Genomic DNA, 14,679 nt, shown 5'->3' with positions numbered 1-14,679 from the left:
TTATAATAATAAAAATGACATAAAATCTGAGGAAAAAAATGAGATCTGTGCTTAATAATACTATCATTCTAAATCATAAAGGCTTATCTTGACAAAATCAGTCACCCCACTTTCTTTTCCCAAAATATTTCACAACTTCTATCAATCAGTCTTAAAATGTTATCACATAATCTTGAAAATGTTTTTGTAAATCACTAGCGCGCATGTTATCATCAAAAATGAAAGTTTTCTCAAAGCGTGAATTTTGCTCAAGCAGTTCATCTTTCATCAAAGAATGGCAAATTTGTAGTCCACCTCTAACATTTGGGAAAAATAGAAAGAACAATTTTTTCAGGCATTCAATGCCAAAAATCAACAAATCAAGATTCTTTAAGGTGGAGAAAACATAATAATATAAGTTTACTTCAGATGACAGAATGTCAAAAGTTATTAATAAATATGGTCTTCAATATTTTCTCTGATCAGATCTCGATTCCAAAAAGAATGCTGAACACAACATTTACACTTAACTTTTCACACCATTTCATCTGAAGGTGCATCATTTTTATGTTTTCTTCTCCTTGAAATAACATTCGTTAACACATAATAACTTGTCATCAAGCCTTAATGTAGAGGGTGTAATATGCCCAGGGTTCAGGAATGTAGAGGAAGCCTGGGTACCTCGCCCTCAGGACTGGGTCTCTCCACAGCCACCCCACCCACACCGCCACCAGTCCCAGGGTCACAGAGAAGACCATTAACAAGAAACAACCGTTGATGTCCAGCTTGTTGCCTCGTTTTGTCTCTCTCAGAGTTGTGAACAGCATGAAGACATAGGTCAGCAAAAATATGACAAACACTTGACCTTCTGTCACCAAATACCTACAGGTAAAGAACATACATGTACACCTGCTGGGTAAATTCAACAAGATACTGATGAGTCAACATTTAGGTATTTATTAATCTGATTGATAATGAAAGGTGTCAAGATTTGTACGAATCCCCAGGGTAAACCACCTGCTTTCGTTTCACCAGGTATCTGACAAGCCCACTCGCGGAAACGGACAGCTGAAGAGGCGAGGACTGAATTTGTTACTTGATGTTTTCAGCCATTATACTATGAGAGGAGAAAATCAGCATGTGCCAGGTGTAAAACACTGCGACGTGTGGCAGATCAAACTGGTGAAATTTTTTTATGAATGGCAAGTGGTTTCCAGCTAAAATCATGTAGCACTTCACTGACGAGCACCACAGACATTTCATTCCAACTGCCCACCTCTGTGCCACATACAAGGCCCACAGGACTGGATTCAAGACTGCGTCCATCCCCCAGTTAAGCCAAACAGACCATCAAGGGCCTGATGAATAACATTGTAGTTCCCCAAGAAAATCACAGTTGTGCAAAAGGACATTAATATACAGGCTGACTTCATACTATTTTTCCATTATATTGTAAACATAAAAAATATTTAGTTTAGAAATCAGGCAATGAATAAATATCTTGACAACAACAAAAAATGAAACTGTAGCCTACATACCAGTAATACAATGCAGACAACTTCACTAGTATCCATTTTGTCACTGACAATTTGGTGACCAACGAGGATTTCTTCACAAAGCATGCGGAGAAATACAAGCACACAGTGACAAAGAAAGGAATATACCTGTAAAACAGAAATGGAGACAAATCACAAATCAACAACGGAATTCAGATAAATTTTCATACCACGCCAAATATCAAGAACTTCTGCACGAAGCAAGCTAACTTATCATTGATATGAGGCCACACAAAACAAACCTGAGTACAAAATTTTACCAAAATCAGACACTGTTATTGCATGGTGACCAAGAATCAAGGAATGAAACATACAAAATTTATTTATGGATCTGGCTGGTTTTCCAACTTGAAGTGAGGTTCCACAAGTGACCATGAGCCAAAAAAACTTGGCATAATACTGGATTGAAATTAAAGTGTGAACAGACAGACAGACCTACTGTCACTGAAACACGAGATATGAATAATATGTGAACAAACTATTATTCAGAAAATCTATACAAATACTACGAAGATACTTCTTAACTAACAACAGCTATTACAATTTCACAGACAGTGAAAATTTCCCAGAGTTACATAATTAAGGCCAAAGAGGCAGGTAAACCATGATAAATGAGCATTATAGAAATGCAACATCCAACCAATAAAAACGAACAGGGAAGTATCATTTTCCAGGTGGAAAAAAAAAAACATTTGTGAATAAGCAAACTTGACAATCTCTACCTACAGATCCTTGGACAGACAAATGAATGTCTCCAATAAGTCATACTCCTACTGACACAGCATCATGGCATAATGGAGAAGAATGGTATGGCAATTTTTACATTACTCTGCAAATATCAAAATATATGAGGCGAAAAGGCTTTACGTCATCACCTAATCATTCCACAAACTTTCTGGCTCACGCTTAACAGATTATACAAGGGAATGAAACCATAAAATAAAGTTAGCAAAGTAGAAAGGCCATAATAAAAATGTGCCTTAAAATGCGTATATATGTACGTTTATTTACGGAATACTGAAATGCAGTTTGTAAGATATGCCTTCTTTACCATATTGATAATTACAAAATGTATACCACCACTGACAAACGGCAACCTGTTCTACACCTGTTTTTACCTTCTGGTCTGAGTAAAATTCTTGTGACCATTAAGCATGTAATGTGTGCCTGTGCATGGAAATTTAAATCTGACATTAAATACTTCATTCACAGCCCGGAAAATGCTTGTGTGATTTTAGTGGTGACATGCATCATCAACATGGTTGATACAGCCCACCTTACAATCCGAGCGTTTGAAAGCACTTAATAAAGTGGGAAAAAAAAGAAAGAAAATAAGTAAAGTTATTTTTCGGTACACGTACCGTTTTTAATGGTCTTTCTAACCATGCTTACTTTATCTTTTTATGGCTTGTTTCCCTTGAAAACTCTTCTCAAACTTACCACATCAAATGTCCAATTTCTTCATCATATGCATACAGGAGTTCAAATGAAGCAACCTTAAACCACAAAGAGAGTGTAATTTGTTTTTTTCATACAGAGATTAACCTATCACAGGAAAAGTACATTTTAGGGTCATTCAAATACAGAAGAATTTCAACAAATCAACACAGACATTTAGACATGCTGTTTGTATATACATGTACATGTAGAGTGTTCTCTGCAGTAAATCAATTTCGTGCTGTTTTAAAAGACTGTCTAAATGGAAATACCGAAAATAGTGCTGAACTGATAAGGAACATCTTAGTTAGTTTTCTTAACAAATATATAAGGCCTCTGTTCACCAGCAATGGTCCATTTTTCATTACTATTACATGCATTATTTTTTATTTTACTACTATCAAATGGTTCCAAAAAGATTTGCTTGTGTCACTAATGATGTAAGCTTTATAAAACTGTGCAAATTATTTCTCTACACCACAAAGATCTCACAGAATGTTTCAAATTATTGGTTGCCAGGCGACTGAAATTAATGAAGAATTAGGGCATGCACAGTCAATAAAGCCATAATTTCTCAATTCACGGTCTTAGGTACGGGAAGTTAAAATTTCGGTACCAACACACTTTTCTTACTTATTTATTTATTTACTTTATCATTGTTTCCGAAAATAAAAAATACCCCAAACTAAGCTTCAAACCTTTATGTGTACTTCCAGTTTTCACTTAAGTGTAATATGCCCATGATAATGAGCTGTAAGTTGTAAATTCTCTAAGTTGTTCCCAGAATCAATTCTAGACAGAGCTGTGACATACCAGTGAGTGAGGCTGTAGTTGTTTCATGATGGGGTTTTCCCGTACAGACAGATGATTGAGATACCCGCTGTGGATTAGTCGATGGTTGATTGAATCTCCCACCAGGTGAAGACTCGCGCCCATCACAAACGTAATCACAGTCAGATACGTCACTGTAGATGAAATCTTCTTCGGACATCGCTCTAAAAGCTAGAGGAAATGAAAGACAAACAAAAATGAAGATCCGCATTCCTGAAAGTGCCAATACACTTGTATTTGGATACTTGTATTATTTACATATTTATTTATTTATTTATTTGATTGGTGTTTTATGCCAGACTCAAGAATATTTCACTTAGACCATAGCAGCCAGCATTATAGATGAAGGAAATGGGGCAGAGCCCGGGGGAAAACGCCATCCGCAGGTTGCTCGCAAACCTTCCCACGTAAGGCCGGAGAGGAAGCCGGCATGAGCTGGACTTAAACTCACAGGGACGACATTGGCGAGAGGCTCCCGGGTGATTGCACCATGCTGGCGTGCTAACCCCCTTGGCCATGATACTTGCACTAAAACTAGTGCCCAATCAAATGAAGTTGAATATAGTAATTGCAACAAAGGTCGAATTTCACCTATCAACTGTTGATTTTAGCATAGTTTTTGTTACAGGAAAAAAACAAAATAATCAATTTAACAAGAATAATAAAAGAATAAATAAAAACAACTATTGAGCCAACCATGGAGCTCTTACAAGGCAGCACAAGATTCCGTTGAAATATGACATCTACAAAACAGTTTATACATGTAAATTCAGAGAATGAACAACTCCGTATTCTACAGCTGCAGTTCTATATTAGTGTACTTTTTGGAGAATTTACCTTCAGTAAGCAGAAAGGTGTGATCACATTGTAGGCCATGTGAAAGTAATCCCCAATGCTGGGTTTATTCAAGGGAGACCACTCTAGAGGTACAAACAGCTGAATACAAAACACATGAAAAAGTGAAGTACTGGTTAGCCCAGTGTCCATTATGTACTATGACTGAAAGATCTGAGAGGACTGAAATGAATCATTTCATGATGGAGTACTATCACTAGTTAAGCCAGCTCTTTGATGGCCTTATACTGCATAACAACATTAGGTGATACTGCATACAAGGTGATACTGTCTACAAGGTGATACTGTGTACAAGGTGATATTGCATACAAGGTGATACTGTGTACAAAGCAATACTGTCATTGACTCTAAACCCCTAGCTCAAAACAACAAAGTATCAAATATAGCTAGTATTTTCCAATACTAGGTTATAACTAAGGGACTAAGATAGGCACAGCGCTATGAGGATGTGCATATCTTAATAAAGGGCTTTATCACAGAGTTGTCTACCCTTAGTAGGGTATCCTAAATTGGTACCGTTTCTCATTACCTGAATGATACATCATTTAGAAGTAATCACTATAGTTGGGGTTGAAATGAAAATTATCTGCATTGTCACTCATTAGAATGAGTAATTATGACTCAATGCCACATCAGTAATATTTCAGCCATATTGTGTTGACAGGCGATAGAGATCAACCATTGAGCAATGATGACCCTGCTTTACAATAATAACTAGAATGTTCAGATTTTGTTAAAAACACATCCACAGGAAGCAAGACTGACTTCGTTTCCCAACTGATTGGTGTTCTATGTGGACCTTCACTTATAAAAGGATTTCACTTATAAAAACATGGGAGATACTTATATGCCTTACAAGATCTTGCATCTTTCTAATACAAATGCAGTCATGAAAGTAGCCTAAAAATTTATTGACAATTTAAATCTGGAATGCGAGTTAATATACTAATTTGCATACCGCAGCTATTGGCCTTCCGAAATCAAAGATCCAATTATCCAATGCAAGAATCAACCAGAGATCCCAATGAAATTCGGAATGCGCTTTTGAATGATCCTGTCTGCAAGACAATAAATGTAAAGATCATTCACTGATTAGAGCTACTGCAATGAAAACTGTAATCAAGTGCTTTAATTACATTTTAATCCACAATATGCTGCCTTATTCAGCAAACTGATGTTGGAAGACGAGTTCACCTAACCTGTTACTCAGAGTGGGGGTACCTTTACTGACATGAACCCACCCTAAATGGGCGATGTAACCCAGACATTGTTCTATGTCGTAACTTTCAAATGACTTCTAAGCTTGACTTTTGAGAACAAAAATTTAGATGATAAAACTCTAATTTATCATCGGCATTACAACTGTATACCTTAATTCCTTGACCCTTTTGCATATGCAAAAGCAACTTTCAGTGCAATTTATACACATAATAATTAGATTTTGCACACAAATCAACTTGGACTGGCCACATCACAAAATGTATAATTTTATCAGTCTACACAGATTAATGCCTTCAGTGTATGTTTGAATAAACACTTTGCAAACATGCAAAGGTTGAAGAATTACAGTACATATATACCACACAGACACAGCGACATATTTATTGAAGATGTCAATAATTTCAATACCCAAACAAGACTATACATAAATGATGTTGAATCAAAAATAACTGGCTTGTTTTGTTTGTAAATTTTTCAAAAAAGACATTATGGGGTTTATTTATTTAACGCTTTGTTTCATATTGTCTCCAACACGAATGAGAAACCATCCTGTGAAAACCACTGAACACTAATATGTGCCGTATTGTTGCCAAACCCTTATCCTCGATCAGGCCCTGTCGTGCAATAGAAGGCATAAAATATGAAAACATGTTGGTGTAGTTATGGAAAAACAGATTAGATCTGTGTAGAGGAGCAAACCTTAAACCAGTCCCAAACCAAACAGCTTAGTACTTAATATGTGTACCTATGTACCTCTACATATATATACATGTGTGTATGGTCAGATCATTGTTGATACATCATCGTCATATGACTGAAAAATTGTTAAGTACATCGTAAAAACCCAAGCATTCATTCATTGCGTTACAAATGTTAAGATCTGTGGCAAGGCATAACAAAATCAACTTGAACCTGGAATACCATTGAGAGCTCTTGCAGGATAGAGAATTGTAGTCTTTTTCCGCCTAATGTCAACAAACTTAGTGGCATACCTGTAGTACATGGCTTCTGAAATGCTTTAGGGAATGTTTACGGCACAGCACGCCACAGAATGGCTTGCTTTATTAGAGTGTCTGTCTGTTTGTTTGTTACAAGGTATACCCCAATGTGAGCAAGCACCCAAACACAAGAAATAGAAACCCTTAGGTTTTGTTGGTTTTGAGCCCATTAAAAAGTCTTGAGCACATTGATGTGTTATAAGTGGTAGACATTGTAAACTACAGCAGACATGTTATAAGCGTACACATTGTCAACTTCAGCGCACGTGTTATGAGACGTACACATTGTAACTTACAGCGGACGTGTTATAAGTCGTACACATTGTAACTTACAGCGGATGATTTTTTAAGTCGTAACCTATAGCAGATGTGCTGTGAATGATATGCACTGTAATATGTGATACATGTGCTGCACAAGTTGTTAATTGCAAACGTAATCACTATGGTAGATGTAGGCCAGCTACCATCTATTTCAATAAATAATTAAATACACATTATGGCACATGAAGTTACTCAAGGTGCATCAATTCCTCACAGGCTGGTTGCATTTTTAGCACAAGATGCGGTATATTTCAACTGTTGTTTTTAGCCCTAATTATGAGATCCGAAATCCATAAAATCTCTATCATGGGCTAAAAGAGATCAAGTTTTGACTTTTAAACATTTTAAGGTACTGTAATTTTTCAACCTTTCAAAATGTTGGTAGAATGTTTATTTAATCATATTTGGAAGGCATCATTCTGTGCAGACTTGAGACTGGCTAATCCAACCAATATAGTTTTGTCTCCAAAATATATTCATAAATGAGCATAAAGTGCATATTTGAAAAGGTTGAGGAATTAGGCTACTGTAAGTTTATTCCAATATGTTTGATGATCATGATTTTTGTGGGTTTTGTTCATTTTTTAAAAATATATCAATGCTGATTTTTCTTAACATCCAAGGATCGCAGTGTATGCTCAAGTCCCTGATAAGTAACTAAGAAAGCAGCTGTGAACTCTAAATATTGGGTTGTGTGTTGTTCACAGGCATAGAGAGCAGTCCCTCAGTATCATTGGATATGATAATAAGTCATCCTCAGACTGGAGTTTTGTGTACATCTCAATTAGATTACTGATTAGTGATACATAAATCCACATATGAATAAACAAATGTAATAAAAGAGAATCCATAAAGTAGAACAAGTGTATATATATATATATACCGTGCGATGGAAGATGTGTCATTCTGCGCATCACTTGGTTTTAAATTTCTCCGTCTCATTGCAAACCCTTTGGAAAGAAGAACAAAACACATAACATATATATGTATATGCCCATGGAATCAGTTTCAACCTAAAAGTTCATGTTCATATTCTTCAGTACATTTACACTTTCTCTACAGCTGACTTTGTTTTCCAGAGGCATTGTCATTGAGACATGTCACTATAAATGCCAAATGTCACATCAACCTTTATACTTACACATCCCCTGCCCCCCTCTCAACACACACACACTTACACAAGCCCCTCCCCTTTGGGCCTCCTTCCACAAAGTTTATCAAAACTATCATGCCAACACAACAGAGAGCCTATAAAACTGGTCCATACAGACTACAGTCACTTTTACTTCCAGAATTACATCTCTACCCTCAAACCGCAACGGTATGTTCCAGGTCATTCCCATGCACCTCACCACAAACTGAACCAGGTGTAAAGCTCGATAGAGAAGGCATTTTTAGCTGTTTTCATTTCAGGTCAGTGCAGGGAACTGTTCAATAAATAGAATTAAACTGGAAGAGGGGGCCAAATTTTAATAGTGCACCTTGCACTTAAAATAGAATGAATGATTATGGCTTAACGCCACAGTCCAAACATAGAAAAATATGGTCTCACTATGGATCTTAATGAGTGATGTGTCTATCAAATAATGAGCCATGCACATCCATATTCATCCTTAAAATCCAGAAAGCTTATGCAAGAAAACTCATGTCTTTGAAATACTTTCCCACTTGTACAAGACAAATTATATACATACCCCCAGTGATTTACGAATACCAACCTACGTACATATGTATGTATATACATGAGCACACTGGGAAGTAAAGCGTCCAGTCGTTCTTATTTCTATGACCTAGCGGCCAGCATTCTGACCAGGTTTTTAGGAGTGATCCTAACTTAAGCTTTTTGACGAAGTCAAAAGTAGGTCATGCAAAGACCCTATAGATTACATGTGGATGGTTTCAAAGCATATTATATCACACTACTGTAGCAACATTTATGTTACACTGCTTCCCAAAAGCTGTCATACGTTTATACTGTTTTTAGTTTAGTTTTAGAACTTGCGATCTTACAACTAAATCAAAAGTCTAATGCACGAGCTGTTTGTCTCCACTTCGAAACACGTGCTGCTGTTGTTATCCGGAAGTATCAGTCTGCTACGGAGCTGTCAAATGCCATGTATTTCATTGGACGAAAAGTTTTGCACTTGCGCAGTACCCAAGCATAAGAGCGACGAGAAGAATATGTCATCGCCAGACAAGTACATCATGGAAATGTGAGATAGAGCTAAAGTTTGCCAGGGTAACCTGTCTTCCATGTCAGAATGGCTGAAGAATTTGGCCCAGAGATGATGAAGACCTTGAAGCAAAAGGTATACGTGGCCGCCAGGGACGGAATGGCGATCAGCATTTTCGCCATGTTGTGGAATTTGGATCGAACGATTGTGAAAGAAGTGCTGGAACATGAAACGGAAGAAGACGGACAGAAAACAACCCCGCTGATCATCGCCGCGAGAAATGGCGAAGAGAAAGTTGTTCAGGTTCTGCTGAGTAATTTCAACGTAGATATTGAGCAGGCGGGAACTGTGAAGTTTGACGGGTATGTCATCGAAGGGGCCACGTCCCTGTGGTGCGCAGCAGGAGCGAGTCATTTCGGCATCATCAAATATTTGATTGACCATAAAGCTGACGTCAATCACCCCACTTTTACAAACTCAACCCCACTGAGGGCGGCTTGTTTTGAAGGCCGACTGGACATCGTGGAATATCTGATCGACAACAAGGCGGATATTACCATAGCAAACAAATACAACAACACATGTCTGATGATTGCCTGTTACAAAGGCCATAAAGATGTAGTGCGATATCTCCTGCACAAGGGAGCTGATCCAGACTGTAGGGCACTGTGCGGTGCAACTGCTTTACATTTCGCTGCAGAATGTGGTCATTTAGATATCGTGCAAGAGCTGGTTGAATCTGGAGCGTCACTTCTTCAGAATGACCACAATATGACACCGCTACTGGTTGCTTCAGAAAGTGGCAAGGCGAATGTTGTTGAGTATTTCATTTCACGGCCCGAATGTTGCAGAGAGAGTAAGATTGAAGCCTTAGAACTTTTGGGAGCTTCTTTTGCCAATTTCAAGGAAAACTATGACATCAGTAAAGCGTTCCTGTATTTACGAAGAGCCATGTTGGATCGGTTTAGTGATGAAGACAATGTTGTACACAAACCTGTTTATGGGCCTGTGCCAGCGTATGACAATAGAAGAGAGTGCAAAACTGTGATGGAACTTGATGCTATTGAAAGAGATTTCAATGCCCTTCACATGGAATCATTGACGATTCGGGAAAGGATTCTGGGCCCAGATAACCCAGAAGTTCCACACCCTGTGATTTTCAGAGGCGCAGTGTTTGCAGATACGGCAAGATTTGACCGCTGCATAGCCCTTTGGATGCATGCCATGAGATTGCGGCAGAAAAACAACCGAACTATTTATAAAGATTTACTGCGATTCGCTCAGGTGTTTTCGCAGATGTTACACCTGGACGTAACGCTGAATTTCCGACATGTACAAGATGTCCTGAAGCATGCTGTGATAGAACTGAAGAGGGATCAGGAACGTCTCGAAAAGGATGAGGACGAAAAGGAAACTCTGTCAGAAGTGTATCAATCCAATATCCACACAGCCCTGTATCTGATTGTAATCGCACTGAAGACTAATAAAAGTAGCGAAGAAGATGACCAGTTGCATAGGACGGTGTACAGTTTCTTGCACCTGAAGCCTATGCTGAAAAACTCATATACACCTCTGCATATGGCAGCAGATTCTGCGACACTGATTGATGACTTCCATGTGGTTGACGTAGTCTCTTTTCCCAATGCGCCTTTGGCAAAACTCTTGCTGCAGTGTGGCGCCGATCCAAACGCATTGGACTCGAGGAACAACACACCTCTGCATGTCATTGTTCGTTATGACAACCCTATCAGTGACTTTGACACGCTTCACCAGTTAATTATGATGTTGATCCGCTTCGGAGCGCACATTGACATATGTAATTGTGATGGGAAGACTCCCATGACGGCCACTGTGACAGGGGTAGCTGAAGTCATCTTGAGAAGCCAAATGAAAATTCGTCTCAAATGTTTAGCGGCGAAAGCTGTGAAGAAACACAAAATTGACTTTGTTAGTTCTATTCCATGTACTTTAGTGGACTTTGTGAATTTACACTGAAGTGAAGAAATTGCATAATCGAAGAACTTCATATAATTGAGGAAGTGAAGAAACTGTGACTCAGTGGTTCCGTGGAAACCTAACCCATTACCCCAATTATAACAAGCTTCTTGCTAATCATGGATGTTGCCAAAATTGTACCTTTATATTAACATTTCTCTTGGACAATTGTTAAAGTTTGATAATAATCTGTTGACATGATCCTCATGTAACAAGTACAGGAGGGAGTTGTAAAGAAATAGGTGGTGCCCATATTTGGCATTCATAGTCATCTTAGATGTTTGTTATGAAAAGCAGATACATGTACTTTGATCTTGACATCTGACACTCTACCACATTTACAATTCTGGGATCTCACAGCAGATGTATTCATGCTGAAAATTGTATAGTCTACTATAACCTGTAGACCATGGGTTCTTGGGAGTCTGGGTTGGGGTCTTGGGAGTCTGGGTTGGGGTCTTGGGAGTCTGGGTTGGGGTCTTGGGAGCCATGTGGAATGACAAAATACTTGTTATATGTGATACATAGAGGATCCCCATTTCATGACCCTGTCATATCAGACTTATTAAATTTAAGTCAAAATTTCGTTTAATAAATTTGATATTACAGGATCATGAATGGGAGATCCTCAGTATATTGTGTACTCCCCAGAGAAGAGGGTAAAACTGCTGCAAGTTGGTTCTAAGATGTAATGATTATACTGTAGCTATGAAGAGGGACTAAATCCTGGGAAATGATATATGGACAATGCAAAGTAAGAGACTCCCAGAAGACAGTTATGTGCATGTTGTTCCTTTTGGTCGAACTTTTCTGACAGTCCAGTTATTGTTGAAAATTTTTGAAGACATATTTGACCACCCACTGATGTGTGAAAAAGCATTAATGATGTACACTACTGTTGATTGTCATAAAATATTGAACACATAAAACTTTTTTTTTTTTCTATTCAAGTTGAAACAACAATCCAGTGTGAGTGTGGTTTCCTTCAACACCTGTAATATGGATTTTTGGTGCTCTGTGTTATAATTCTGTATTTGATAGCGTACGTGGGAAGGTCTGTCAGCAACCTGCAGATGGTTGTGGGTTTTCCCCTGGCTCTGCCCAGTTTCCTCCCACCATAATGCTGGTCGCTGTTGTATAAGTGAAGTATTCTTGAGTACGGCACAAAACACCAATCAAATAAACATATTTGATAGCCTGTAAAGTATGTGGAAGGTGGCAATTGTCTAAATACTACAGGTAGAGGACAGGACAAGTCTTGCGTTAAAATCAAAATGCTTGTCTGACATTTCAGCTCTAGTTATTTTGTGTGCAGTGATATTGTCTGTTGTCATTGGTGCATGTATATGCAGCCCATATTAAATGTACATGTGAATACCCATGATAACACATAAAACCAGAGTATTACAGCAACAGCCCTGTATTAAATGACCAATGCAGATGAAAAATTAATTAATAGGATTTAATTTTGCGTGTACAAAATTAGTTCACTTTGACATAGGTTACATGCACCCCGTATCTCGCCCTATTCTCAGTTATGTCCACTTCAGTGGTTTAATGGTTAGAGTGGCTACCTCCAGTGATTGGGGGAAACCCAAGTTGGGTCATACCAAAGACATTAAAAAAGTGTAGCTTGCATGGCAAGAAAAAAAAAACAGAAAGAGCGCATGGAAACAGGACTGGTTGGCCCAGTGTCCAAATAATATGACTGGGTCAGTGTCATGTCTGGTGTCTTAAGGATGATATTTAAGTGGCGGCAATAAGTCACCCTGCCACAAGAAGACACAATATGTATGTGTAGACACCTATTGGTTCCTTATCGCCATACGACCAGAAATTTTTAATTAAATCCCAAGCATGCATGTGCGAGTGAGTGCTTGGGGTCTAACATCGTGGTCAACGATTTTTCAGTCATATGATGACGAAGGAATCCTTTGGATGTAGGTAATGTTCCTCCTTGTTGCAGGAGGGATTTCCACCGTTCTTTTACTGAGAGGAATTACCGAAGGTAAGTAAGGCGCCCCGCCCGAGCCATTATACTGATACGGGTCACAATCCCCTTCATGCTGAACGCCAAGCAAGGAAGTTACAACTTCCTCTTTTAAAGTCTTAGGTGTGACTCAACCCAGGATTGATCCGGGAAGCTCTACCAACTGTGCTATCCGGGCCTTATACATGTGATTGTTTTCTTGTTTTGTTTTTTTAGCCCTGGACTAACCACTGGGTCTTTATTTGCTTCTCTGACAGTGCTTTTGCAATGTCCATATATTGCCACACCGTCTTGGCGTAGAGATCATGGCTTGATACATATTCAATTTGCATGTGTACATTCTAAATAGGTCACATGCATGCATTTCTAGATTTACAACATGTATTACAATTTAGGGTACCTTTGTCAGTTCATATTCACAACATGGTGAAGAGAGCTGATAGCATTACAATGTTTTAACTATTACAGCATTCCACGTGCAGAAAGCGCATATCGACCATGTAGAAACGAAAAGTTCAAGTCTATTTATTATATAAGGTTGTAAACTAAACCAACCTCACCCAACCCGCCCAAATCTTTCCAAAATCATAGGGTCAAAAACACGTCTGCTTTCAAAAGGTGCAATAATGATAGCAAATGTGTTTTTAACCCTATGATTTTGGGAATATATGGGCAGGTTGAGTGAGGTTGGTTTACCACTTTATATACATGTACATACTCACATAATGTATAGACATATACTCAGTTATCTCCCTTTGAACACAAAATTACACAATGTACATCCCTACATGTGTGGCGATGAATTAAACAATTTTAACGGTGTCCGATGTTTTTTGACGTTGGTAAGATTGTTTGTAAAGCCAAAGGCTGAAAGTACATCCCTACAGTGGTTGAGATGAATCAAACAATTTCAACAGTGTCCGATGTTTTTTGACGTTGGTCAGATTGTTTGTAAAGCGAAAGGCTGAAAGTTATTTTGTTGAAACATATTGACGTTACCAGTGACATATATACCTCTAGCATTTAGTGCTCAGCATCGACAGGTTAGAGCAAGGAAACCGGACTGGTTGGCCCAATATCAATTTAATGTGATTGGGTGGGGTGTCGTGTCTGATGTCTTCGACATGATACTTCAGTGGTGACAGCACTTTGGTGACATGGACTCCAAATTCTAGAGAACACAGGTCTATTCAGAAGCTTTTATCACAATACTGTTTTGTTACTGCATTATTGTGGGAAGTTCCACTTTGATTACAAACTTGTTTTCACCATATGAAGACAACTACCCGAATTTTGTGAATATATAAAAATAAAAAAACGAC

General features: G+C 38.3%; 2 protein-coding genes across 2 annotated transcripts; one reads left to right on the top strand and one right to left on the bottom strand.

Annotated features, from left to right (window-relative positions):
• Positions 1-318: 318 nt before the first annotated feature.
• Positions 319-9,257, bottom strand: LOC135472227 (ceroid-lipofuscinosis neuronal protein 6-like). Its single transcript, XM_064751623.1, has 8 exons — positions 9,209-9,257; positions 8,082-8,148; positions 5,617-5,716; positions 4,641-4,739; positions 3,786-3,974; positions 2,976-3,031; positions 1,518-1,643; positions 319-861 (listed from the first exon to the last, which is right to left on the bottom strand). Exons 2-8 carry the CDS (start codon positions 8,138-8,140, stop codon positions 597-599), a joined length of 894 nt encoding a protein of 297 aa, XP_064607693.1. The 5' UTR covers positions 8,141-8,148; positions 9,209-9,257; the 3' UTR covers positions 319-596.
• Positions 9,258-9,367: 110 nt separating this feature from the next.
• On the top strand, positions 9,368-12,342 carry LOC135472226 (protein fem-1 homolog B-like). The gene has a single exon (XM_064751622.1). The coding sequence runs from the start codon at positions 9,460-9,462 to the stop codon at positions 11,365-11,367; it is 1,908 nt and encodes a 635-aa protein (XP_064607692.1). The 5' UTR covers positions 9,368-9,459; the 3' UTR covers positions 11,368-12,342.
• Positions 12,343-14,679: the final 2,337 nt, after the last annotated feature.

The sequence above is a fragment of the Liolophura sinensis genome, chromosome 8 (assembly GCF_032854445.1).
Source record: "Liolophura sinensis isolate JHLJ2023 chromosome 8, CUHK_Ljap_v2, whole genome shotgun sequence".
In the NCBI taxonomy this organism is placed as follows: Eukaryota; Metazoa; Mollusca; class Polyplacophora; order Chitonida; family Chitonidae; genus Liolophura; species Liolophura sinensis.
The sequence above is the reverse complement of the archived record's forward strand: the minus strand, read 5'-3'. Positions and strand labels throughout refer to the sequence as shown.

What these genes read in the sequence shown, in the direction of transcription:
- LOC135472227 (XM_064751623.1), bottom strand. Translation starts at nt 8,140, where the DNA reads ATGAGACGGAGAAATTTAAAACCAAGTGATGCGCAGAATGACACATCT. An exon ending in GACACATCTTCCATCGCACG is followed by an intron (nt 5,717 to 8,081) that starts GTATATATATAT and finishes ATTGTCTTGCAG; the next exon opens with ACAGGATCATTCAAAAGCGC. An exon ending in CACCTTTCTGCTTACTGAAG is followed by an intron (nt 3,975 to 4,640) that starts GTAAATTCTCCA and finishes CATTTCCTCTAG; the next exon opens with CTTTTAGAGCGATGTCCGAA.
- LOC135472226 (XM_064751622.1), top strand. Translation starts at nt 9,460, where the DNA reads ATGGCTGAAGAATTTGGCCCAGAGATGATGAAGACCTTGAAGCAAAAG.